The following is a 24253-nucleotide window of genomic DNA, read 5'->3' as shown; positions in this document are numbered from 1 at the left end:
CTTCACCCTTATTACTTTATTTATTTATTTATTTATTTTTAAAAGTTAAGGCCTAGAATTCACCATGTAGCCCTGGCTGGCCTTGAGTTCACAAAGATCCGCCTGCCTCTGCCTCCCGAGTTCTAGGCCTCAAGGTGCGCACCACCACACCCAAGCCTTACTCCAGCCTTAACAACTAATATTTATTCTCAGACCACACGTCGCACGTCATACAGCGTATACCTATGTGCATATGTGGGTCACAGAAGGGCCACAAAGGGTCCAGGAGGCCACAGCATGGTGGGCGGCGCCCCTGAGAAGCAGGATCAGGAAGCTGACAGACAGAGGGCTGGAGAGCCCTTGAGCACTGACAGCTCTCGCAGAGGACCTGAGTTCCCAGCAGCTCCAGGTGATCCAAGGCCCGGCTCCAACCCCCACAGACAAACGCCAGACACGTGTGAGCACACTCGCTCTGCCCACCCCCGGGGAGGGTCAGAGATGGGCTCCCCTGGAAGTGGGCACATCAATTAAGCTGGGGCAGGGAGCCCCAGGCGTAGGGGCAGAACAAACTTCGGGCCAACGGGCGGATGACCGGGCCAGGCCAGGTCAGCGAGTGTGGAGCTGACTTAGCTCAAACTGGGACGGTGGGGAAAATCTCTGCTGGGTGGGGGGTCCCTTGACACACACACTGATGTTCTGGGGTTAGCTGTCCCTCCTCCTGGGGTTCAGGGGTCGGGGTCGAACCTTTCCTGGTTCCCCTGAGACCACCGTGCACACGCTCCTCCAGCCCCATCTGCTTTGATAAATGTCTAGGGCGGGGCCCTTCCTATTTTTAGGATTAAGTTACCCGCCTGCTCCCCGAGGCTGAGACCGGGCGGTTGTTTACTCGTCTGCCTCTGCCGGAGTGCAGCAGCCAGCGTCATTCTGACTCAGTGTTTACACTCCAAGCCGAGTCAAGTGCTGCTTGTGAAACAGGTCACACACTGGCCGTGAGTGGGAGGGGACTTCTCAAAGCAGGTGTCAAGTTCCCTCTCCCCCAGTTCCCTCTCCCCCGTCTCTGAACAAACAAACAAAACCAAAACCAAGCCAAATTTAGGTGCAGGGTGAGGACGTGGTTCAAAGTGTGTCCTGAGGTCACAGTGTGGGCATTTAAGAAATATCCGTTAGATTTCATTCATTATTTATTCGTGGGCGTGCACCCACACGAGGACAAGTGCCCCAGGAAGCGGAAGCTGGAAGAAAGCTTCGGATTGCTGGGAGTTGGAGTCCCGGGCAGTGGGTGCTGGGAACTGAACTCCGGTCCTTCACAGGAGCAGCGAGTGCTCTTAATTGCTGAGCCATCTCTCCAGGCCTTCAGAGATATTTTAAGTTGGCCTGTAGTCCCAGCACTCGGGGAAGCAGAAGCAGGCGTATCTTTGTGAGTTCAAGGCCGGCCTGGTATATAATGCAAGTTCCAGGACAGTCAGGGCTACAAAGAGAAAAAAAAGAAGAAGAAGAAGAAAAGAAAGAGAAAAATAAAAACCATTTTAATCGTCCCCTTTATGGTTTGAACTCCCTGGGCCTGCAAGCTAATTGCTCATGCGTTGGGAATTGGAAGTGATGACCAGGCTGTACCCTGGCTTGGACAAGGTTCACTGATGCAGGAAAAACAACACAGCTGTCTTGGGCCCAAGAAAGGGTCCAGGGCCCAAAAGACCCGGAGAGTGACCAGATGGTGCTGGGAATTCTGCTTTGGAGGTGCCTGTGAAAGTGGCCATTAGGAGAGTCGCAGGCCTCCAAAGGGTAGCTGCGGAGGCAGGAGGATGCCAGGAAATGCGATTGGGGGCCACCCAGGTTCCAAATGGCTCTTCCCTGTTGTAGTTGAAAGCCGTGCCCACCAGGAGGCGCAGAGCCCCTTTGTGTTGGCATGGCGGCCGGGGGTGTGCTTCTGTGGGTGCCCCCGGACCTCCTCACTCTGGGCAAGCTCTGCAGGAGGACTTCCAGGCCCGCAGGGACATCTCAGCGGAGGGAAGCTCAGCGGACCAGGCGAGGGACACATGCGTGCCAGCAGCTTCTCTGCCCTCGTCTGGAGGCACTGGGAAGGTGGGTCTTCCCTCGCTCCCTCGTGGCCACGGTGACGCCCGCCTCGGGTCTCCGGGAAGGGAGTGTGCCCTCTGCTCAGCTGGTCACGCTGAAGAGGGACAGCCGTCAAGTGGAAGGGCCGGGTCATCCATTTAACCACTATTTCTTGTGCAATGTCACATAATGTGAGCGGTAGTAGGCGCTGAGAAAGACACGCCAGGACTAAGCTAAGGGTCAGAGCTAGCCCTGCCTGTGCATGTGCGTGTGTGTGCTTGTGACAGAGCCCTCAGAGGCGCCAAGCTCTGCAAAAGCAGGAATGGCTCTCCACCAGCACCAGCTCTTCCCGCAGCCTCTGTCGCCTTACCCCCCCATGAGTGACAGATGCTCTTGTTTGTTTCCATAGCAACCAGTCAACCTTGGTCCTACCAAGTGTGCCCTGTGCTGGGAAAGGCCGGAGGAAGAAACCAACCGTGGTTTACAGCCTGCCACGTTTCCCCTCCCCTTCCCACCGGGAAATCACGAGCGAACAGACCGACATCATAAAGTGTCTTGAAGGGCCCTGCAGATCTGACCTATATAAACAGCGCTTGAGAGACCAAGGCAGGTGGACTGCAAATTTGAACATATAGCCTGGGCTGTATACAGAGATAGTTCAAATAAAAAATATAAATAAATAAACAAACAAACAAACAAATAAATAAAACAGACAAAAAAACTGGGTCAGGGTGTGTAGCCCAGCAGAGCCTGGTGTTGACTGATGTTCCAATGAAGGAAACACAGGGCTGGGGTGGGGGGGAGTATCTGGAAGCCCTCACCCCACCCCACCCACTTCTGTTATGACCCCTGAAATCCCAGAAGTTCGGAGCAAGAAGCTGTTTTCCAGTAAGGTTCTCAGGCGGGGGCTGGGATGGGGATGGCCCGTCGGAGCTCCGGGGCGGAGGGTTGTTGGGTGGTTGGGTGGTTGGCACGAGGCCTGAGAATCCACCACGGGGCCTCCGGAGCACCCGACTAGCCGATCAGTCCCCCACCCGGCATCAGGGCTCCCCCAGACAGGAGGGCGCTCAGAGCCACCTCCGGAGCCCCAGGGCCCGGCATGGAGGGTCACCCAGGACCCGTGAACACTTCAGAACAGACCAGGCCTCCCCCGGTCCTTGGGCTTGAAGGTGATCTGTAGTAAAGGTTACATTCTCTTGACAGAGGGTGACTCACCGACTCAGGTCTTATCAGCCACGGAGTGAGAGAAAGGACTTTGACAGCAGGTCTGACCCGAGCCGAGGGCAGGAGATCCCCGGTGAGAGAGACAAGGAGCTGACTACAGAGCCAGTTGGTACAATTCTCACGTAGCGTCTTCCCACCCGGAGGATTCTGGCAGCAGCCGATGTCACTCTCTGCAGTGTCTACCTGTGTGACCCTGGGCCTCGGTTTCCAGCTGCTTTGGGCTCCCACGGGTGGCAGGAGCGGCCACACACCAGGGATCTGTTTAAGGGACACTCAGAGGCAAACGGACACTCTGATGCCGAGATTTCTGGCTGACGGTCTTCGGATTTCTTCTTCCTCCAGGAAAGGGCCAATCTACAGGCTGCAGCCTGGCGTGTTCATCTCTCAATTTCCCATCCTACTGTCTCCATCCCGGGCTATGCCTGTTCAGGCTTCCCTGTGATAAATTAGCCTACTACCATGTTTTGATGTGTGGCGATGATCCGGTTCCTCAGATTTCCCCTGAGAATGGCAAGCTCTTTGAGCACTGAGCCATCTCCCCAGACCTGGTCCCAGGGGGCTATTCTAAGGGGAGCTGCTGGGGAATTTATCCCAAGGCTGATGGTGGCTTCTCTCTGTGGGGAGACCAGTGCCAATGGGTCTGGTCTCCTCTTCAGTCCTTAAATCCATCCCTGAGGCACTTCCTGCAGTTCCGGCTGACAGAGCTTTCTGTCAGTTGGTTGGGGCGTCTGTCCTGTGTGATGGAGAGGGAGGGCTCTGCTTTCTGAGATAATATGTTTATTCCCTTCAAGTTCCCTCCCAAGCCATTTCTCCCTGCCAGTCCCAGTTCCCAGAAGGAGAGAGGTGCCCTTTGCCTGGCATGAGACAGAGGGATTGCTGCCTTGAGGCTCAGCTTTAACTGGGAGGAGTCAGGTCCTCCTGGTAATAATAGCAGTTTCTTCCTGGCCAGGCTAAAGGCCTGGCATTCGAGTGAGGATCTAGTTTTATCTCTGACACATAGATCAAGAGTTTAAGAGTTGGGTGTGATGCCTCATACCTACCAGTAATCAGCACTCATGAGGCTGAGGCAGAGGGATTGCTGCCAATTTGAGACTGTCTCAAAACAACAACAAGAGCTTATGGGATATCTGTGTAATACATCGTATCGCTGAAAAGCAAAGTGCCACTGTCCACCTCAATACTCATAAGAAAAGGCCTTTTAATTGGTTCTTGCCCTTTTGTACGTGTGTCTGTCTGCGCCACAAGCGTACCTTTTGCTACCACGATGGAAGGACGTGGTCTCCCTCTGTAGTCCACCACAGTAGAGCGTCCGGCCAGGGGATGCTGTGAGTCGGTTGCCCGGGTTCTGTCCACAGCACCGAAGAACATCAGGTGCAGTAGTGTCTGTCTCCAATCGCAGCAACGCAGGGTCCTGCCGGCAGGACTGAGCAGCGACGGTTAAGGAGAGAGAGAACAGCCAGGAGCATTTGGCAGGGTCCAGAGCAGAGAGAGGAAGAAGCAGACAGAACAGGGCCAGCAGAGTGGATGTGGCTGGGGCTAGGGAAACAGGAGAGCAGGAGAGAATGGTGGAGATGGGGAGATAGGGAGAGATGGAGAATGGAGCATCCTGAGAGGGAGGAGGACTAGGGAGGGTAGCTGTAGCTGGTTGGTGGTAAGGGCCAGGAAACCCCAGGTAGGGGCTTTGAAATGTACAGGTACTTGTGACTAGGGACTGAGGGAGCCTGGAGCAGCTCAGGCAGTTGTATGTTAATGGGTCCATGTGTTCCTTCTGCCAGAGGGACACTGGCTTTCATCTAACTGCCAGAAATCCTGCTTTAAAAAAAAAAAATAATGGTGAGCCTCAAGTCCGAGGCAAGACCAGCCTGGCACACCGGTTTAGTCTGTGTACTTTGCTAATGGTCTCCAGAGAAGAGGCAGCTGGTTAAAATGTTATTGGGAAATCCATAACAAGCTGAGTCACAGCTGTGCCGTGTTTTTCCCCCAGTAGCTTCGATTTCGCTTATCTTGGAGGGAGATAAGTGACCTTGGTGGACTGGAGTGAACCGGGCTCGGTTGCTGGAAAAGGAAGGGGTTCCAGCTAATCCCACGGGGAAGGAGTCCCGGCTGACAAAGTTATGGGATGAATTAGAGTCAGAACGTTTCAGATAGGGCTCCGGAGTGAGGCAGGGTGGCTCCTCATGGCTGCGCTACAGACAGTGGGGCGCCGTTGGGGACACATGGCCTGGCCCGTGGCTGAGGAGAAAGGGCTTATCCTTCACAGTGCCCGTTCCTGTGGGAAAATGGCTCCATCTCATCTTGTCCCTGGAAAACAGGGCCACAGGCCTCCCCTGTGGGATTTCCAAGTCACCCCTGAAACTCCAGCCGCCAGGGATGCAGAAAAGGAACTCCTTGGCTCTCCAGGCCTCGGGAGGGAGGCTCTGGTGGGAGGGGGGCGCATTGGAGAGAGGCCACAGCTCAGCTGATGGAGTACTGAACTTCCGTGGAGCCCCGGGTCTGGGATCAGCAGCCCATGAATTGAGCACGGGGTACACAGCTGTATCCCAGCACTCCAGATGTGGAGGCTCAGGAGTCAAGGTCACCCTCAGCAGCGCATTGAGTTCCAGGCTAGCCTGGGCTACTAGAGATCTTGTCCAACCAACCAACAATTTACTCTTGACAGCATTTTTGTAAGCAGAGTTTTAGGACTTTCACTAGTTAAACCTGCCATGCATATCTTGTGTGAGGGAGCAAATGATCTCTATCCTCTGAGCCATCTCGATGACTGAGCCCAGAAAGGAGGAAGCAAAGATAAACCTGTATGCTGGGTGAAAAACAGAGGATTTGTTTGTTTGTTTGTTTGGGACAGGGTCTCATGTAGCCCAGGCTAGCCTTGAATTTCCTATAGCTGAGGCTGGCCTTGAACTTCTGATTTTCCTGCCTCTAACTCCTGGATGTTGGGATTACAGATGTGTGGGCTGCCATGCCTGGCTCCCAACTGAGTGGTTCGGGTTTGGTTTTGAGTGTGTGTGTGTGTGTGTGTGTGTATGTATGTGTGTGTGTGTGCGCGCACGCGTATGTCTGTGTGTGTTGGGGGAATACACATGTGAGTTTGAGATGTCACTCCTTAGGAGCCATCCCCTTTTGCTTTTGAGAGTGGGCCTCCCATTGGCAGGGGGCACCCAGGGTGGCCTAGCCTTGCCAGGCACCAAGCTGCATGGAACCGCGTGCCTCTGCCTCCCCCCACAGTGATTATAAGCTAGCGGTTGCCTCGGCGTCTGCTTTGCTGTTGGTTTGACCCGTGTTTTGGAGAATTGAGCTCAGGCTCTCATGGATGTGCGGCAGCTGGCAGAACCCGGCTGTTCACCAGGGCCTGCCGCCTTCCATCTGCTGTTTCTGTCAGCGTCGCTGTAGTGTTCTCTCTGAGCCTCATTTCCTCAAGTGTGTTCTAGCAAGAAGCACTTCCGAGGGTTTACACTGTAAGGGTTAAGAGAGCTGCCACGGTCACCCATGGGGTCACACTCCTTTAACCCAGCTGTTGGAGGCAGAGGCAGAAGGCTGTCTGTGAGTTCAAAGCCAGCCTGGTCTGCATAGCAAGTTCCAGGCTAGCCAGGGCTACACAGGGAGACCCTGTCTCAAAAATTAAAAAAAAAAAATTAAAAACCCAAATCCAAACCAAAACATTTATGGATGGAAAAAGGCTTGAAGCACAGACCTGACTGGCACACCTTGAGCAATTGGCAAATCCTTCTTGTTTTGGGAGCAGTGGGTCCCCTGGAGGTGAATGGCAGGCTTGCCAAAGCCAGGGCCAGACACCCACAAACAGCTGAGGGAAGAGAATTCTAGCAGCCTCTGTGGGGGAGGGGAAGGCTCCGCCTTGAGGTAGGGGGGCCTGTGTTCTTTAGGAAGGAGCATCCTGAGAACACCTCTTGGCAGGAGCCTGCGGTCCTTGGTCCCCACAGAGCATGAGAAGTGTGAGGTTGGCATCTTTCATTGGGCCCCCCTTGCTGAGGAGACCGGGAGGCGTTGGCTGATGAAGCTAGTTCATTCGTTAGGGAATCCAGTGAGAGCCAACCTGGAATCTGAGGGGTCTAGAGAAAAGGCTAGAAAGGGTGTTGCCAGAGCTCTCCGCTCTGAGGTAGGTTATGAGGGCCCAGCCTTAATTCTTTCTATATGCAAATTCCATGGCCAGCCTCATTTCTATATGCAACTCCCACTGCCAGCTTTATTTCTATATGCAAATCCCTTTGCCAGAATGGGGACAGACTCACGGGCAGCACACACGCCCCACGCCCCATGCTCAGCACGGTCACTTGGGGAATTTTTCTTAGCTTTGTTCTTGGAAACTGCTCCTGAGACAGAACTCTTCATTCAAGACCAAGTTTATTGCTTGTCCCGTGCCCAGGGTCACACACAGCCATGCCACGCTAGAGGGTACAGGCCCACAAGGGTGTGTGGGGGGGGGAAGAATTCTATGTGTGAATTTACTGTCACTTATTCCTTTTCCTGACTGGATATTTCAAGATCTGGAGGGGTTCGGCTATTACAAATTGTGCTGATGATGCATTCTTGGGAGTGTTGCTTGGGCCCTCCTGGCCGACTGGTACCCAGGAGTGGAGCTGCAGTACCGTTCAGGGAGACCTGTTTTTCTGAGGTGGTAAGTGTCTGCTCACAGCAGCGGCAGCAGCAGCAGCTCCCTGAGGCTGGTCCTCTGTATCACACTGGTGTGAGTGTGATGGGTGAGAGTGAACCTCAAAGGCTCTCACACAGCATCGGGAGAAGCTGAGCAAGAAGAAACCGCTCAGGCCCGGTTTATACAAACGGCCAGGACCACCCAAGCTGCACTAGCCGGTCAGAGAGCAAAGGAGGTTTCTGGGTCCTTCACTTCCTCCACCCCTCTGTGCCTCTCTCGTTCTGCCCTCCTTCCTTCCTTTCTCCCTCCCTCTCTGCTTCCTTCCTCTCAGGTCCAAATTCTGGCAGGTTAGACAAGAGCCAGCACTCCTCAGGGACTTGTGAAGCCGGGGTCCCCTCTGCCACCAACAGACCGAACAAGTGGCTGTCTGTCGTGCCATTAGCGTGGTAAAGCTTGTGCGGACCCAGCCTCCCTCAAGTCTCACAAGTACCTGTCACACATTTCAGAGGCCATGCTAGCTAGCATCCCTGCCCTCCCCCTGAACTCCTGCAGCTCGGGAACTCCCCTCCCCCAGCTCCCCCATTTCTCCTTATAACCCTGCTATGTTGGCTCTGCTCTCTCTCTCTCTCTCTCTCCTCTTAGTTCTCTCTCTAGGCCCTTTCTTGTTCCTCACACTTGGTCTTCTCTGTCTTCCTCCCCGCCCCCCACTTCTTCTCTCATGGCCAGGTCCAGTCTGCTGACCACATTCAGTCTACTACTTCCTCTGGACTCTTCCAGATGCCCCCGGCTGATTTCTTCCTTATATCTACAATAAGAACCTTTGGGTGGGTCATGTCAGCCAGTTTATATACTTCCTTCTTCTTTTCTTCATTGTTCCCTGTGGGTTTTGTTGCTGTTGTTTGTATGAGATAGGATCTCACTGTGTAGACCTGGCTGGCCCCGAACACACAGACAACTGCCTAGACCTCTGTGGTTAAAGGCATGTGCCACCACATCAGCTCCTGTTGTTGGGTTTTGAGTCAAGTTCTCACTATTATAGCCCAGGCTAGCCTTGAACTCTTGATCCTGTATTAGCCTCTTGAGTAACATAATGTCCTTGAGGAATGTACACAATTTGCTCTTGTTCATTCACATGCTGATTTCTCTACCCCACTGGCTGGTTTCAGTCCCGACATTGCTTTAGGTTTATTCTAAGCATCGCCTGTCTCAAGTTTGTGTAAACACGCCACCATTTGTTCTCTGTGTTGTCAATAAGACAACCAGCCACAATGCTGAGCAATGGAGAGAATAGGGTGGGACATCCTGGTCCAGAGGGGAGGAGAAAGAAGGAGTAGGAGGAGAGGTCTGAGAGGAAAGGACTGGGAAACATGAGGAGAGATGAACCTACCTAAGAGGTGACTAAAAGCAAGTGTAATGTGGGAAATCTGAATGGGAGGAAGCTATGCGGGGCTTGGAGGTTTAGGAGTAACTATTGCCCAGAACTGTGCTGTAGGTTAATTAAATAAACCCCTGTCTCTGTGTGGTGATTTGGGTACACGGCTGTTTAGGAATAACCACTGCTTAACTGAAAGACAAATCAATAGTAAATATTAGATCATCAACAGTCACGGGCAGTATGCTGCTTCACCGGCCCATTCTGTTTTGTACACAAGTCGGTAAGCAGTATCCTTGCTATTAGTGCAGTTTTAGATTGGGTTGTTTGTTTTTTGAAACAGTATTTGTCTTTGTAGCCCTGGCTGTCCTGGACTTGCTTTGTAGACCAGGCTGACCTTGAACTCACAGAGATTCACCTGCCTCTGCCTCCTGAGTTCTGGCATTAAAGGCAACCACACCCAGCCCTATTGGCTTCTTCTTCTTCTTCTTTTATTTATTTATTTTTTTCAAAAAATTATTTAATTTATTCTGTATACAATGCTGTCTGCATGTACACCTGCAGGCCAGCAGAGGGCGCCAGATTTCATTACAGATGGTTGTGAGCCACCATGTGGTTGCTGGGAATTGAACTCAGGACCTCTGGAAGAGCAGCCGGTGCTCTTAACCTCTGAGCCGTCTCTCCAGCCCTTGGCTTCTTTTTGATGTGACAAAATACACATGACAGAAAGCTCACTGTTGATTTTTTTTTTTTTTTTTTTTTTGAGACAGGATCTCACTATCCTTGATGGACATGAAACCTACTATGTAGCTAAACAGCTCTAAACCAGATCTGCCTTCCTCTGCCTCCGGGTATGGGGATTAAAGGAGTGCACCAGGAAATCTGGCCAATGTACATGCATGCATGTATGTATGTGCGTGTTTAAAGCACATTTTTAAAGATTTGTGTGTATAAGCATTTTGCTTACATGTATGTATATGTGGGGGGTATGTGCGGTGTCATTAGAGGTCAGAAGAAAGCATTAGATCCCCTTGAACGGGAATTATGGATGACTGTAAATTGCTTGGAACTGAACCCAGGTCCTCTGCAAGAGCAGCCAATGCTCTTAATCACTGAACTTTCTCTCCAGCCCCAGGAGCTTTTGATTTTTAAGGCTGCTGGGATAGAGAGGTCATTTTTCTAGATTGGTGTTGGCCTTTCGCCATGAAGGCAGCACTTAACTGGATGGCCTCAAAGGGTTAAGGAAGGAAGGCAGGAGTGGCAACGGCTGGTGCGGCTGGAGGAGAACGGGTGGGAGATTTGAGCGTAGAAATGATCAAGATACAGTGTACCCTCGTGTGAAATTGTCAAAGAACAAACCCAAACATTAAAAACAGGAACAGAAAGAAAAGTCGGTGGTGAGCCCACGCTCCGTGGAAGGCAATGACACATGGCTCCCACGGGCAGGTTTGTCTCTGGGTTGCTCTGCACACATCCCATCCACGGCCTGGGCCTGTCCCTCCAGCCCCTTCCCTCTCCAGGGGTCGTCAGGCAGGACCCCCCTCACGCCACAGAGTTTCCAAACAAAAGCTTTGCTTTCGCTTTCACCAGTCACGAGAGCTGGTTTCGTCCCGGGATTCAGGTGTAATAAGGAAGTTGTGGACTGAAACTGTGTGGGTTCCTCCCCTCTGTCTCCTGGGCAGAGCCCGGAGGATTGGGCGGTACCAGCTGGGGGCATGATATATAGAACCCAGAAGTCGTGAACCCCTCAAGCGCTACCTGGCATGAAGACAGCATCTTCTCCCTGGCAGCGGATCTGACCCTCGAAGGACTTCTGCTGACCGGGAGAGCCATGCCCAGCACCAGGAACCCCAGCCCAGGGGTGTCCAAGGACGGCAGCGACCTGAGATGGGTTGTGGCAGGTGGAGGCCTTGGGAGCCGGGGCCCCAGGTGGGTATCCCAGGGTCCCGAGAGGACGTGATGGGTAATCCACCGGAACCCAGGCCTGGTTCCGCTTCCAGCTTGCGGATCTGAGAGGATCTGCCTTCTTATATTTTAAAAAGACGGCGCAGGGGCCAGCAGCGTGGCTCAGAAGGTGCCCGACACCCTGAGGTCAGCCCCTGGAACCCACAAGGGAGGAAAGAAAGGATGAGTCCTCTGACAGCCACGTGTGTGTCGTGGTACCCCAATACACACACATTGCTCTCCACACACACATACATCACACACACACCACACAAGCACATGCACACACATGTACGAAGAGAATCTCCCATGCTTTAGAACGCAGGGAGCTCTGGCTGCTTGGGGCTCTCCTTGAGCCCGGACAGATGAGGTCCGGCCCTGAGCCTCTGCCCATCTGGGTGTGGCCCTGGCCCCCCCCCCACAGCGTTGACATGCACAAGGACAGCTGGGGAGCATCAGGGAAGCGAGCTCAGGTGTGAGCGGCCCAGGAATCACCAGCAGGTCTGGGGCAGGTGAGGCGACAGGCTGGAACGGAGAGGGCTTGGTGGCTTGCTCTCATTGTGTGAGGAAGGCCACCCGAGGCAGATGGATGTCCCTTAGGCCCAGCCTCTGCTCGGGAAGGCCCTCAGAGGCTACGGGGGCCACCGTGTGGGTCGTGGGTCTGACAGTTCCCACACCCAGGGGTGAGCTCAGCACAGAACGGGCACATCCCATTCAGGCACAACAGTGGAGGCCTGGAGATCTCCAGGGAGACTCCCTCACGACCCAGCTGCCAGGCCCGCTCCATGTTCGTAGTCTTTGTGCCTGGGGTCCACATGTCTGTCCCACGTACACACATGTAGATGTGTGACATGTTCAGAAGACGTGGCTCGGGACAGGAGTGAGAAGGCAGGATCTGAAATTGGACGGGGAGAAAGTGTTTTGGGCCAGCTCTCTGCTCCCAGCGCAGGGACTTTGACAGTGTGTCAGAGGCTGGGGGACCTCGGATCCCCCCCAGACAGGCTGAGTCACAGGGCGCCGTCAGATTCAGTGAGATCACAGAGGTGAAAGGGCTTACCGTGTGTTTGTGTAGTTGTTTGTTTCATAAACACCCAGGGCCTGCCTGGCCAGGGGTGGGGACAGCAGGGAGGCCTCTGGCCAGGCATCCCTTAGGCACCTTAGAGCTGTGGCCAGCAGCAAGTTTGGCTGTGTAATTTTAGACAGTATTGGGCATTTTGAGTTAGGGCAGGCTTGAATTCTGTGTGTGTGTGTGTGTGTGTGTGTGTGTGTGTGCATGCACACGCGTGTGTTGAGTACCTACAGGCATGGAGGATGGAGTACTTTGTGGCCTGAGAGTAACAGGCCAGGCAAATGTAACGATGAGGTCAGAGATTAGAAAACATGCCAAGCACAGCCACGCCAGCTCCTGTGGATGTGAGGTGAGTCACTGGAGCTGTTTTCCTACCTTAGGCTCTGTGATCTGTGTATCTCTCCCCCCCCCCCCCCCGGCATTTCTGGCTAGGGTGGACTTTGTTCTGAAGCCTGCTGTCAGCCGTGGAGGCAGCAACGTGTTTACAGGAGTGGTTGGGTATCCTGGCAACGTGGGCCAGGGCAGGATTTCCCCTACAATCCATCCAGACATGGGCTCAAAGCAAGCTAAAGGGGAAGGAGGAAGAAAGTCATCTGCGATTCCCAGCTGGGCAAAACTTCATGCTGAGAGCACCTCAGAGATCAGTGGCTGTGTCATTTGGGGAGGTGGGTCTCTCGGTCCCCCCCAAGTCTCTGGGCTTGGCATCAGGAGGTCTTGGGGACCCTTGGGGTGGTCCTTTGCTGGGGACGTTGGGAAACATCATCGTGAAAAAGCAGCAGGCGGGAGAGAGAGTGCTGAGCTCACCACCACAGCTGGGGAAAGCTTTCCATGGCAACACCCCCCCCCCTTTAAAGATGGGTGCCCCTTTCTTCCACCTGGGTGGGATGGGCCCCTGGTGCCAGGCCACCTCAGGGAAGATGAGGAGCCTGAGGCACTGACTGTGGCACCCTGCACGTTCGGCCACTTTCATGGTCTCTGCTAGAGATCCGGCCATCGGAAGCCCTGACAGCTTTTGGAACTGTATTTCTGGCCCAGCTTCCTTTGATCTGATTAATATCATCAGCCAGTCCGTTGCTCTAAATATGTCTCCTCTTAAGCCTGCAGCCTCCTAAAGGCGGCCGTTGAGCCCCGCCCTGGAGTCGTGGCTTTATCAGTGTAAATACCAGCACATTCTCTTTTGGATCTACGTGGCGTCTTGCCCTGTATCCTTACATAGCTCCAGACGGGCAGGATTCCAGAGGTGGTAAAAGCCGAAAGAAGTGAATGTGGGGAAGGTCAGATAGCGTCCTTCTTTTCTTTTCTTTTTTCCTTCCCTTATCCCCCGCAGAGCTGCACTGTGGAAGCGCAAGTCAGGCAGCCGACCTCTGGGCTTTCGGGAACTTAGTTGCCACAGGAGAAGCAGGCCCTACGCAGCCCAGATGGTCCCTTCACAGAGCATTAAGTAACCAGCACGGCTTTTCAAAATGCTCGAGTCCTCCCCCGGCCCGAGGACAGCCTCCCTTCCTTCATGCGAGACACCAGGTCTCCATGGCCTGTGGTGATGGGTGCTCTGCTGTGGGGGTCCAGTTCTCCCACCCCAGAGGCTGGTGTGTGCGTGTGTGTGTGTGTGTGTGTGTGTATACTCGCACCATGGCACTAGGTGAAACTCAGAGGACGACTTTTCAGGGTCAGTTCTCTTCTTCTAGCATGTGGGTCCCGGGGATTGAACTCAGATCCTCAGGCTTGGCAGCGATCACCTTTATCCCCAGAGCCATCTCACCAACACAATTCCAGATTTTTACTTTTGCCTCTGCGCTAGACATACAGGCAGAATACACTTATAGAAATTAACTATTTGGTAAAAGCAAGGGATGTGATGGAAATATATACTTTGTGTTTACTTATTTTATTCATGTATGCGTGTCTACCGTGTGTTTATGTCTGTGTGTGTGTGTGTGCGCGAGTGCGAGTGTCTGCCGCCTGTGGAGGCAGGAGAGGGCATCAGATCCCCTTGTAGCTGGAGTTATAGGCAGTTGTGAGCCATGTGACGTGGGTGCTGGGACCAGAACTTGGGCCCCTGGAAGAGCAGTATGCTCTTTTAAACCCTGAGCCATCTTGCCAGCTCATGGCATCTATTTATTTATTTGATGCACCCACATAGGACAACTCACAACAGCCTGTAACTGCAGCTCCAGGGAGATTCAGTACCCTCCTCTGGACACATATGCACACATGCACAGACAGACACATGTATCCGTACTTAATTTAAAAAAAAAAAATTTGCTGGGCATGATAAAAAAAACAACAACTTTAGTTCCAGCACTTGGGAGGATCTCTGTGAACCTGAGGCCAGCCTGGTCCACATATTGATTTCCAGGACAGCCAGGGCCATATAGAGCCCATGTCTCAAAAACAAAACAAAATGAAACAAAAAGATGATGGACCATGCAGGGACCATGCAGGGACGCGGCCCAGGTGGAAGAGGCAGGCCTCGCAGGGACAGAACACTTGCCCAGCTTGTTCAAGGACCTGGGTTCCAGCCCCAGTGCTGGAAAAGTACACGGATCGTAGGACAGCTTGCTGGTCAGAGCATGCAGCAGGCCAGGCCAGGAGACTGAGGCATGGCTGAGGGTTCAAGGCCAGCCTGGGCTGCAGCAGTGGGAACTTGCCTCTAAACCAACACTGAAGTGAAGGAAGGAAGGAGAGGGGAGGGAGGGAGGCAACCCAGAAGGCCCCTTGCTCCCCTCATGGCTGACAGCTCAGGAGCATCAGCGTGGCTCTTTGGGAGCCTTCAGGCGTGAACAGGACTTGGTGCCGGGTGCCCTGTGCCCTGCTTTTCTCTGTGAGCATTAGTGCCTTTGATTCTCAATCCGACCATATCAGCGTCCTGGAGGAGCCGTGTGAGTGTTCCGTGTCTGCCAGAACCAAGGTCCTTTTGACAAATTAATTACTTGATAGTCATAAACCCAAAATCATCTGCAGGGAGACAGGTGGTGAGGGCGGAGCTGGGCTCCTCCAGGCTACTCTGGCTAAGCCACTGACTGGCCTGAGCATCTGATTCCCTTTCCTTCCCTGGAAATTGGGACTAGCGACTTCCTTCCCTGTGGGGTTCTCCAGGGCTTCAAAGGAGGCATCACCAGGGGAGGGCGGATTCACAGTGACAGTGACAGGAGCTTTGGGAATAGAAGTGGGCAGGGGTCAGCCTCCTGAGGGAGCTGTTTGTTTTGGTTGTAGACCACTGGAGACCCTGAGGGGCCCGAGGAAGCCTCCAGCAGATAAGAGAGTCCAATCCTTGGACCGGCAGGTTCCCAGGAAGGCCTCTGAGTCCCCGAACTTCGGGTGCCCCTCCGGGCCCAGCTGCAGGAGGACAGCGAGCGAGGGCGCCAGAGGCTCTGGGAAGCCACCTCCCTCCACAGAAGCTCGGGGCCCTGCTGCCACAGCCCTCCCTCTGGAAGAGGAGAGACAGCTTCTCCCCAGCGAGCAGAGCCCCTCAGAAGACACCAAGAAAGAGAGGCCCCCGAAGCCGGCCCAGCAGGGCTGGGTGAGAATGTTCCTGAATTTCCTGCTGCTGGGGTTAGAGGAGCCCAGAGAAAAGGCCAACAGGAAGTCAAAGGCCAAAGGCGAGAGGAACGAGCCTCCGGAGTGGGCCGAGGAGCCAGCCCTCAGTAAGAAGTCCCAGGAGAAGAGAGCCGGACGCAAGAAACACAGCCACAGGAAGCCCGATGTGGAGGAGCCTCGAGGGCCCCAGAACTCTGAGATAGAAGCCGAGGAGGCAGACCTGGGGCTGAGCTGCGGGGGTGAGCAGATTAGGGTAACCCCACTGTCCCACCTGAGGGCCAGGCTGCTCTAAGTTTGTTCACTAGATGTCCTCAACCAAGATTAGGTGTGGACAGCCGGGGTGGGGGGATGTTTCTGTGAACAGCTGAATGCTTAACACCAACTCAACAGAGGCGCCACCGATTTCTACACGCCTGTGGCCCAGGGCTGCCAACTTAGGGGCCCACCCCACCCCCATTCACAAAAAACAAGAGATAAAATAGTTGCTGCCTCACAGGTCAACACAGGCCTGTGGGGTCGCGCTAGGGGCTCTCTAGATAGATAGACCCTGTTCCGTCAAGAACACATCTGCTGCTGGGTATGGTAGCCCAGGCCTTTAGTCCCAGCACTTGGGAGGCAGAGAACTCGATCTCTGTGAGTTCGAGGCCAGCCTGGTCTGCAGAGCGATTTCCAGGACAGCCAGCCAGGGCTACACAGAGAAGCCCTGTCCTGAAAAACAAACAAACAGAACAAACAGCACAGAGGAAATCTGGGGCTCTGGTTTCTGCAGTGGCTGCCCCTGGAGCCCTTGACTCCTGGGGAGAATGGAGGGGGTAGGCTCCCCCCCACCCCCAAGCGCATTCCCATGTCAGGGGGTGTGGAGGGAAGTCTCTTCTGCCCCCAGAGGCCTCAGCTGGAGGCTCTGGTGGGCAGCCACACTGTGACTGTGATGGGAAGGAGGCTCAGGGAGAGCTGCTGGGAGGGGGCCCTGGCCTGAGACATCCCATTTTCACCTGGAAATCCTGGCCAGTCTCTGATTTGGGGTGAGGCTTGGGGGTGGCCGCTGCCTGGCCTGTCACTCTGGAGCTCACGCTGATTTGGGTTGACAAGGTCAGAAGAATGTCACTAAATCAGGCTTCTCCTTGATGTGGTTCGCTTTCCAGGGGCCTTACCCACTGAAGGAGGCCATGCTGAATCCCCAGACAGACCTGCCCAAGCCGCGGGTCCCCCCTCGGAAAAGGACCCCCAGAAGCTTGACCGTGAGTCCAAATGGCTGGGGTCCTTCTTTTCTTGTGGGTAGGAGGCAGTGCCAGACTGGAGGGGTCACTCAGGGTGGCCGCTGAGACCGAGCAGGCCAAGTCTCAAGGCACAGGCAGATCCTTCTTGGCCATTCTGCTGCTTCCGGCACTGTGAACTTACTTCAGAATCTAACGGGGGCAGGGGCGGGGGCGGGGGGGGGGGAGGCCGAGGCACCAGAAAGGCTGCTGGCCAGCGCTCTGGCCTCCGTGTCAACGGGAGCAGCACTTTGCCTCCAGTCTCCTAAAGCTTACAGACACACGGAAGACAGGCGGGGATGCAGCTCAGCTGGCAGAATGCTTGCCTGGCATGCACAGAGCTGGCATTACCCCCCCCACCAGCATCCCATACATGGGGTGTGGAGGTGTCCAGTTGTAATCCCAGCACTGAGGAGGTAGAGGCAGGAGGATCGGAGGTTCAAGGTCATCCTCGGGCACAGATGGAATTGGAAGTCAGTTTGAGCAACATAAGACTCCACTCATCTGTCATCTGTCAACTGTCTGTCTGTCTGTCTATACCTGCCACCCACCTGTTGAGTAGGGGCTGAAGGCATAGTTAGACAGGAATTCTGCTTATCAGGTAAGAGGTCTTGGGCTTAAATAAATAAAGCAGATAGACGGAAAAATGGAAAGAACTGTCCAACAGCTGGTTGGATACCTCTTGGGCTGCTCCAATTTCCTCAGGTGTAGAGCACTGGCTGTTCTTCCAAAGGTCCTGAGTTCAATCCCCAGCCACCTTAGACCTTTCAGGTACAGCTAGTGGGGGGAGCACGCCGCCCTTGTGTGAGGCAGAGCGGGCCACCCTGCTCTGACCTGAGTTCGAGTCCTGGGACCCACATAATAGAAAGAGAAGAACTCACTTCCAAAAGATGTCCTCTGACCCCCAATAAGTCAAATTTTTAAAAGTTACAGTTCTCCCTTCAGAACCTTTGATGAGCTCTTCTGGATCCCTGGGGGCCCGGACTGGCCACGGTCGCCCTGGGAGTCCAGATCTGAACACCACCTGTGTGCTCACGGGTGGTGGTCCGTGTGCTCTCTTGCAGAGGATGAAGTCATTTGGCAGATAGTGGAGCTGCTCAAGAAAGCGGGAGACCAGCTGGAAGAGGTGAGCCGCAGGCGTCAGAGAACCCGACGGCAGCTCCCGGTTCGTGCTCCACCTGTCCGTCCTTCCTTCCCAGCTAGCCCCAGTCCCTAATTCCCGAAGCCACCTCCCACTCCAGACCCTCCCTGTCCGAAGCTGCCTCTACCGTCTCCTCAAGGTCTGGGGCTTGACTCAGTTTCCCTCCCCCCACAGCAAGAGCGAGCCCCTCAGCCAGAAGTGGCTCCACAGAAACCGACACCACCCCCAAGGAAGAAATCCCAGGAGAAGAAATCCAGCCTGAAGAGGGCCTTGTCCTTCAAGAGGCTTGCCTCCGAGGAGCCCAGGAGAGGGGGCGCAGCCGCTGCCGAGGCCCCGGAAACCCGGCCCAAGAGGCCCAGCTTCCTACCCCTGTGTGTCAGTAGCCAGAGTACATCCACCTGCAGCAGCCAAGGTGAGCAGGCGCAAGTCTACCAGTTGCCATAGCAACCGCAGCTGCCTCTAGCTCGGGCATCATCCCAGGGCTGGGGTGGGCATTAGGCCTTGAGCAGCCTCAGGGAGGGTTGGGGATGGGAAAAGAATGGAAGCTCATAGCTACGTTTCTGCGAACCACTCTAGTTTAATAGTTATTGTTATGCTCGTTCGCCTCGAGACTGCGTCTCGCATGGCCCAGGCTGGTCTCGAAATCCCTTGTGTAGCCACAGATGACCTTGAACGGCTCGCCTGCCTGCCTCTACTACCTAAAGGCTAGAATTACAGGCTTGCACCTTGTGTGGCACCGGGGGTGGAAATGTTTGCCGGGCAAACACAGAGGGAGAAGGGCACATGATTCCTCCCGGGCATCAGATGGATGGGGTGGGCCTTGTGGGACGCCGTTGCCAGGAGAATTTCTGGCTCAGAGAGCATGGATTCGGAGACAGGAGAGGAGGGATTTTCACCCAAGACAGTTAGGCCATGGACAGTTCACGCCAGGGAGCTGGCTCTAAGGGACTGGCTGTCCCCTAGTGGCACCCCGTGGAAAGAAAGGGCCGAGAAGCCAAGGAAAAGCGGCCCTGGGGGCTGCAGATGGGCTGATCTGTGTAGCCAGAGCTCCATGCCTGGCACAGCCTGGAAGCTCACTGTCCCTGGCAGAGCCCAGGGGTGGGGTGCACTGGCACCTTCCTGAGCTCAGGGCCAGCTGCTAGGTGCGGCCGACACACAGGCTCACTGTGCCTTTCTGCTCCCCAGACTCAGAGGCGCCCGGAGCCGTCGAGAGCCTGTCTGTGGACGGCGGAGGCTCGCTGCCCTCTGAGCTCCACACATCAGCGGGATGTCGGGCACCCATGGAGAAGCCGCTGCTGGACAGAGCCTCAGAATCCAGTTAGTCCCCTGCCCCTCAGAGTCGCGCACGCAAACATGCTACACGCGTGCACACACAAAACCTGTCTTGACTCTGCCATTTGGAGGAGGGAAACTGAGGCAGAGAGAGGGAGGCCGAGGCCTATTTCAAGCTCCTTGTGGGAAGTCCCAGGCTGTGGAGGTAGCATTGGCCCGGAGCACTCTTGACCTGCTAGCCTCAGTTTCCTCATTTTGCAAGGGTGGCCCTTGAGAGTTGCTGGAGGTGCTAATTGAATGACAGCCTGTAAAGCGTGGGGGTGGGGGTGGGAGTGGGGCCAGGCCTGTCAGCAGACGCTGGAGGACTGGGATGGCTACAGGAAAGGGCTATGCAGAGAAAAGGAAATGTTGCCAAGGTTATCAGTTCATGGTTGGCAGAGCCAGGCCTGGGTGTGTAATATCGTCAGGTCTTACACATCCGGAGACGCTTCACACACCTGGGGGAGGGCGGGGGCACGCCCGGGAGATAGCTCGGCCTGTAACGCACTGGGGTGTGTGTGGCCCCGGGGCCCAGCCCCGGAGGCCTTTGTAAGGAACCCTGTCCTCTTCGTAGGAGAATTCAGGCGGAAGATCCTGGCCCTGCTCCGGAATGCAGAGGGGCAGAAAGGAGAGCAGGTGAGACACCCTGTCCCCCTAACCTGCCCTCCTAGGGACCCCATCCCTCCTGCCTCCCCCAGACGACATCCCCCTTCCTGCTGGGTCACACCCTCTAGGCCACAGTTGACCTTTGACCTTCTGGAGGCCAGGAGCCCTGACTCAGTTTCTCACTCCGTCTCCACAGCAGGAGGCAGAGGAGGCCGGAGAAAACCCGGCCCCAGCCGGCAGGGTGAAGGCACACCACGGGAAGAAATCCAACCTCTGGAGAGCCTTTTCTCTCAGGAGACACCGCTCCGAGGATCCTAAGAGAACGGAGGCCTCGGGGACTCCGGACGCCGCCAGCAGCCCGGAGGCCAAGCCGCCCAAGAGGCACACCTTCCTGCCCATGTGCGTCGGCGGCCACCGGGCTTCCGTCTCCTCCGGCAGCCCCGGTGAGCAGGCTGGGCGTTACCATGGTAACCGAGGGCCGTGCCTTCCCACGCCTTTAATCCCAGTACTCTGGAGACAGAGGCAGGCGGATCTCTGTGAGTTCGAGGCCTGAGGACCGCTGGCATACAAGGATTCCCTGGCACTTATGCAGTGCCTGCTGTATACAGCATGAACACAGTGCCATCTCATTTAACACGCCAGGCCTGTCGTAAGAGTTCCATTTGACAACAGGGGAAGGTGGCGTTCAGACTGACAGGGCCAAGTCTTGCACATTTAAAGGGGGGGTGGCTGCTGAGTGGGAGCCATGGGCCCGTCCACGTGCTTTTTAGAGTGCAGCCTGTGGGGGAAGCAGAGGGCAGGGAGGGAACATGGAAAAGGATAGTCCTTCCCCCGCAAGGACTGAGATGGATGCCAAACCCACCCATTTTTAATTTTTTTCTTCTACAATCCCGTTCAGAAGGCCTGGAGTTCCAGAAGACGGGGGCTGCAGGGGGAGGACCAGCTGGGTCCCCAGAAGCACCTTTCCCAACCAGAAGTCACCCACCACAGGAGGGGACGCCACCCGAGGGAGCCTTCGAATCCAGTGAGTATACCCTGCGCCCGCTAGGGTAGCCCCTGCCGATAGGGAATGCCCCTAGGTGTGGAAAAGGTGGCCGAACCCCCCACACACACCCTGACTCCCCCAGGAGGCCCAGCAGCAGGGACAGGAGCAGTGAGGTGCTGTTTAAACCAGGGCTGCTGGGCTAGGGTACAGACGAGGCCTTAGTCAAGGCCACCGGTGTCAATGGTCCCACCTTGGTCCCGATTCAAGCCGTGAAGGGTCGGTAATGACCTCTCCGTGGGTTTTCCTACGTATTCTAGCGAGCCCAGCCCAAATCAGCACCAAAGGGCCGAAAGCCAGCCAAGCCACTCTCAGCTGTGGCAGCGCCTGACGCTTCCATCCCTGACATCAGGGGCCCTGGATTCCCCGGGTGTCGGGAGCTGAGTTTGGTCACAGGTGCCTACAATGAACAGGAGGTCTTTACCTGGACAGCTGAGCTGCTGTGGCAGTCTGCCGTGGGCATGCGTGTGCGTGTGAGTGTGTGTGTGTGTGTGTGTCACTGGGAACAGCCTCTCATCCATCCTTCCTTCCCTCAGAGGAGTTCATCATCTCTAAGCTGGTGGAGGATCTCCAAGAGGTGGACAGTGAGCTAGGGAGGCAGGTGAGATACAGGGCGTGGGGGAGGTGCTCGTGTACCCACCTCTGAGACCTGGGTTCCGTCCTCCCCTTCTGAGTGTCCTTGGTCACGTCCCTTGGCCTCTCTGAGCCTCCGTTTCCGCTTCTGCAAAAGGGATAACTCCTGTTTGAGCAAACCGTGCCTGCTCGGAGGGCCCTAATGCGGGGCAGGTGAGGAGAACGGTAGCTTAAAACAACAGAGCGCAGGCAGGCTGGGCAGCCAGGTCGGCAGGGAAGAGTGCTCCCCCAGCAGGCCCGCAGCCTGAGTTCAAATCCCAAGCGCGCCCGTAAAGAAAAGCCAGGCGTGGCCTCGTGCACCTGCTGGCCCAGCGCTGTCACAAGGAGGTGGGAGTGTCACTGGGCTCAGCGGGCGGCCAGCCTACCTCCAGGGTCAGTGAGGGACCCTGCCTCAAGGGACTCAGGCAGACCCCTAGGCCAGGGACTCTGGACCCCGGGAGACCCCAGCTGTCCAGATATGAAGCGAGGTCAACTGACCAGAAGGACTTAGCACGGGCTAAGACCCCGGGAAATGTTTGGCGTGGACTGTCCCCATTCTACCCCGACCCGTTTTGGAGAAGGGAACCTGGTCGCCCCATCTTTGTAGCAAGCGGAGGCTCCGAGTGCCGCGCTCTGGGTGCTGATCTGGCCCACGTGCCTGTGTTTTTGCTTTTTGCTGAGCCCTGCAGCTGCAAGCCACGCCGTGTGGAAGTGGGGCGTGGGGGAGGGATCTAATGAAGGGGGATTTAACGAAGGGGAGCAGGCTCGGGCGCGGCCGCGCTGACCACCTACCTCGGCCTCCCTCGCAGATCCGGCAGCACCCCAGCTTCCGGCGCTTTTTCCATGAGTTCTCGGACGCCTCGCTCCGGAAGCTGGTGGCCGCCCTGGACGGGCAGAGGGCCCGCCTCTCAGGGGCCGCCGGGAGCCTCGCCGACAGACCCCCGCCCTGCGCCTTCGGCTCGCTCAAAAAGTTTGCCGCCAACCACAGCTGCGCCATCTGCACCCTCATGCAGACCCGAGGCCAGTACCCGGGGCACAGCTACGCCCATTTCCTGTCCAGGAAGGCCCGGCAGGTGAGAGGCGGAGGCTTTGGCGGGTCCTCTAAGGGGATCTCCGGGCTGTCCTGGTTCGCTCAGTCAAGTTTTCTTTCGGGGGCCTGGAGAGAGGGCTCAGAGGTTAAGCAGCAATGGCTGCTCTCCCGGAGGTCCTGAGTTCAATTCCCTGCAACCACACGGCGGCTCGCGGCCATCTAGAGAGGGGTGTGGTGCCCTCTGCTGCAGGAGCATGTGCGGACGGGGCACTAACACATCCAAATGTTACCTGTTTACTGTATGTGCGCGCATGTACCGGCATGCAGGCGTGGGGGCCGGAGGAGACCTTGTTCTCTCCTTCTGCCGTGTGGTTTCTGGGGATGGAAGTCGGCTCGCCGGGCTTCGTGGCGTTAACCCGCTGAGCCATCTTTCCGGCCTCAGTTCAAATGCGCCAAACACGGCGACAGGAGCCAGCAGGAGGCGGAGGGCGGTGGCGCCCGTCAGTCCTGGGGGGCCTCCGGGAGGTGGCAGGTGCAGTTGGGATGCGCAGGCTTTGCAGCCCGGAGCCGCGGTGGAAGGACTGGGCGCGCTGTGCGCGGCGGGCGGGGAGCTGCCCAGGCTGGCCGGCCTGGTGAGGGTGTGGATGGCGGGAGGGAGCCGCGCTGACGTGGGCTGCGGCCCTCCCCCCTCCCAGGACATCCTGAGTCTGGATGGACAGAGTCCCGACTGAAGGCCACGCAAGCACAAGGATCAGCCGCTGGTCGGCAGCCTCAGCCCGGACGCCCTGACCCCCCTGCAGCATGGCCCGGGTCTGTGCTTCCCCAACACCCCCAGAGACGAGCTTCGTGCGCCGCAGAGGGCAGAGCTGGAGACGAGAGCGCGGAAGATGCTGTGTGGATCCCAGACAGTGGAGCGCTGAGGCTTGATTTTGATTTGATTGTGACTGTGCCCTGATTTTTTTTTTCCCCTGGAAGTAAGAAAGTGCATTATTGGAGCCCACGGTTGAGAGACTTTGGGCTCTTTTTTAAAAGTTCAGGTTCTTTTTTTTTTTTTTTTTAAGATTTTATTTATTTTGAATGCTCTATGTGCGTGTACATCTGCAGGCCAGAAGAGGGCAGGAGAAGAGGATTTAGATGGTTGTGAGCCACCATGTGGTTGCTGGGAATTGAACTCAGGACCTCTGGAAGAGCCGACAGAGCTCTTAATCACTGAGCCATCTCTCCTGCCCGGGAATGAAATTTCACTGTGTTTGCTTTGTAAAGGATAGGGCTTTTAGCCAGGCATGGTGGCACACACCTTCAATCCCAGCACTCACCGAGGTAGGGCCAGCCTGGCCTACAAATGAGTCCAGGACAGCCAAGGCTACACAGAGAACACTCCTTCCCTCCCACCCCCAAAAAAAGAAAATTAAAAAAAAAAAAACAAAAAACCAACAACAACAACAAACATAACAAAACAAAATAAAACC

General features: G+C 55.6%; 1 protein-coding gene and 2 long non-coding RNA genes across 5 annotated transcripts; 1 reads left to right on the top strand and 2 right to left on the bottom strand.

Annotated features, from left to right (window-relative positions):
- Window positions 1-1147: 1147 nt before the first annotated feature.
- LOC132648322 (uncharacterized) lies at window positions 1148-5119 on the bottom strand. The gene is made up of 3 exons (XR_009586692.1): window positions 4509-5119; window positions 3250-3991; window positions 1148-1447 (listed from the first exon to the last, which is right to left on the bottom strand). It is a non-coding gene; the product is annotated as an uncharacterized LOC132648322 (long non-coding RNA).
- A 5872-nt stretch (window positions 5120-10991) lies between these two features.
- On the top strand, window positions 10992-24246 carry Bnip5 (BCL2 interacting protein 5). Of its 3 annotated transcripts, none has more exons than XM_060369178.1 (12): window positions 10992-11168; window positions 15466-16028; window positions 16932-17027; window positions 18107-18168; window positions 18358-18595; window positions 19369-19500; window positions 20069-20130; window positions 20297-20543; window positions 20999-21124; window positions 21679-21743; window positions 22564-22827; window positions 23480-24246. In XM_060369178.1, the coding sequence occupies exons 1-12, from the start codon at window positions 11071-11073 to the stop codon at window positions 23513-23515; spliced, it is 1989 nt and encodes a 662-aa protein (XP_060225161.1). In that variant the 5' UTR covers window positions 10992-11070; the 3' UTR covers window positions 23516-24246. The 3 variants fall into 3 exon arrangements, with proteins under 3 accessions (XP_060225161.1, XP_060225160.1, XP_060225163.1); XM_060369177.1 differs by having other exon boundaries at window positions 18107-18207; XM_060369180.1 differs by lacking the exons at window positions 20999-21124; window positions 21679-21743; window positions 22564-22827; window positions 23480-24246 and having other exon boundaries at window positions 18107-18207; window positions 20297-20653.
- LOC132648321 (uncharacterized) lies at window positions 20756-22686 on the bottom strand. The gene is made up of 3 exons (XR_009586691.1): window positions 22547-22686; window positions 21783-21863; window positions 20756-20878 (listed from the first exon to the last, which is right to left on the bottom strand). It is a non-coding gene; the product is annotated as an uncharacterized LOC132648321 (long non-coding RNA).
- Window positions 24247-24253: the final 7 nt, after the last annotated feature.

Source organism: Meriones unguiculatus, chromosome 16 (genome assembly GCF_030254825.1).
Source record: "Meriones unguiculatus strain TT.TT164.6M chromosome 16, Bangor_MerUng_6.1, whole genome shotgun sequence".
Taxonomy (NCBI): Eukaryota; Metazoa; Chordata; class Mammalia; order Rodentia; family Muridae; genus Meriones; species Meriones unguiculatus.
The sequence above is the reverse complement of the archived record's forward strand: the minus strand, read 5'-3'. Positions and strand labels throughout refer to the sequence as shown.

Excerpts from the sequence above, each read along its gene's own strand:
- Bnip5 (XM_060369177.1), top strand. The coding sequence starts at position 11,071 with ATGCCCAGCACCAGGAACCCCAGCCCAGGGGTGTCCAAGGACGGCAGC. Across the intron at positions 17,028-18,106 it reads GGACCCCCAGAAGCTTGACC|AGGATGAAGTCATTTGGCAG; the intron begins GTGAGTCCAAAT and ends GCTCTCTTGCAG. Across the intron at positions 21,744-22,563 it reads ACAGTGAGCTAGGGAGGCAG|ATCCGGCAGCACCCCAGCTT; the intron begins GTGAGATACAGG and ends CCTCCCTCGCAG.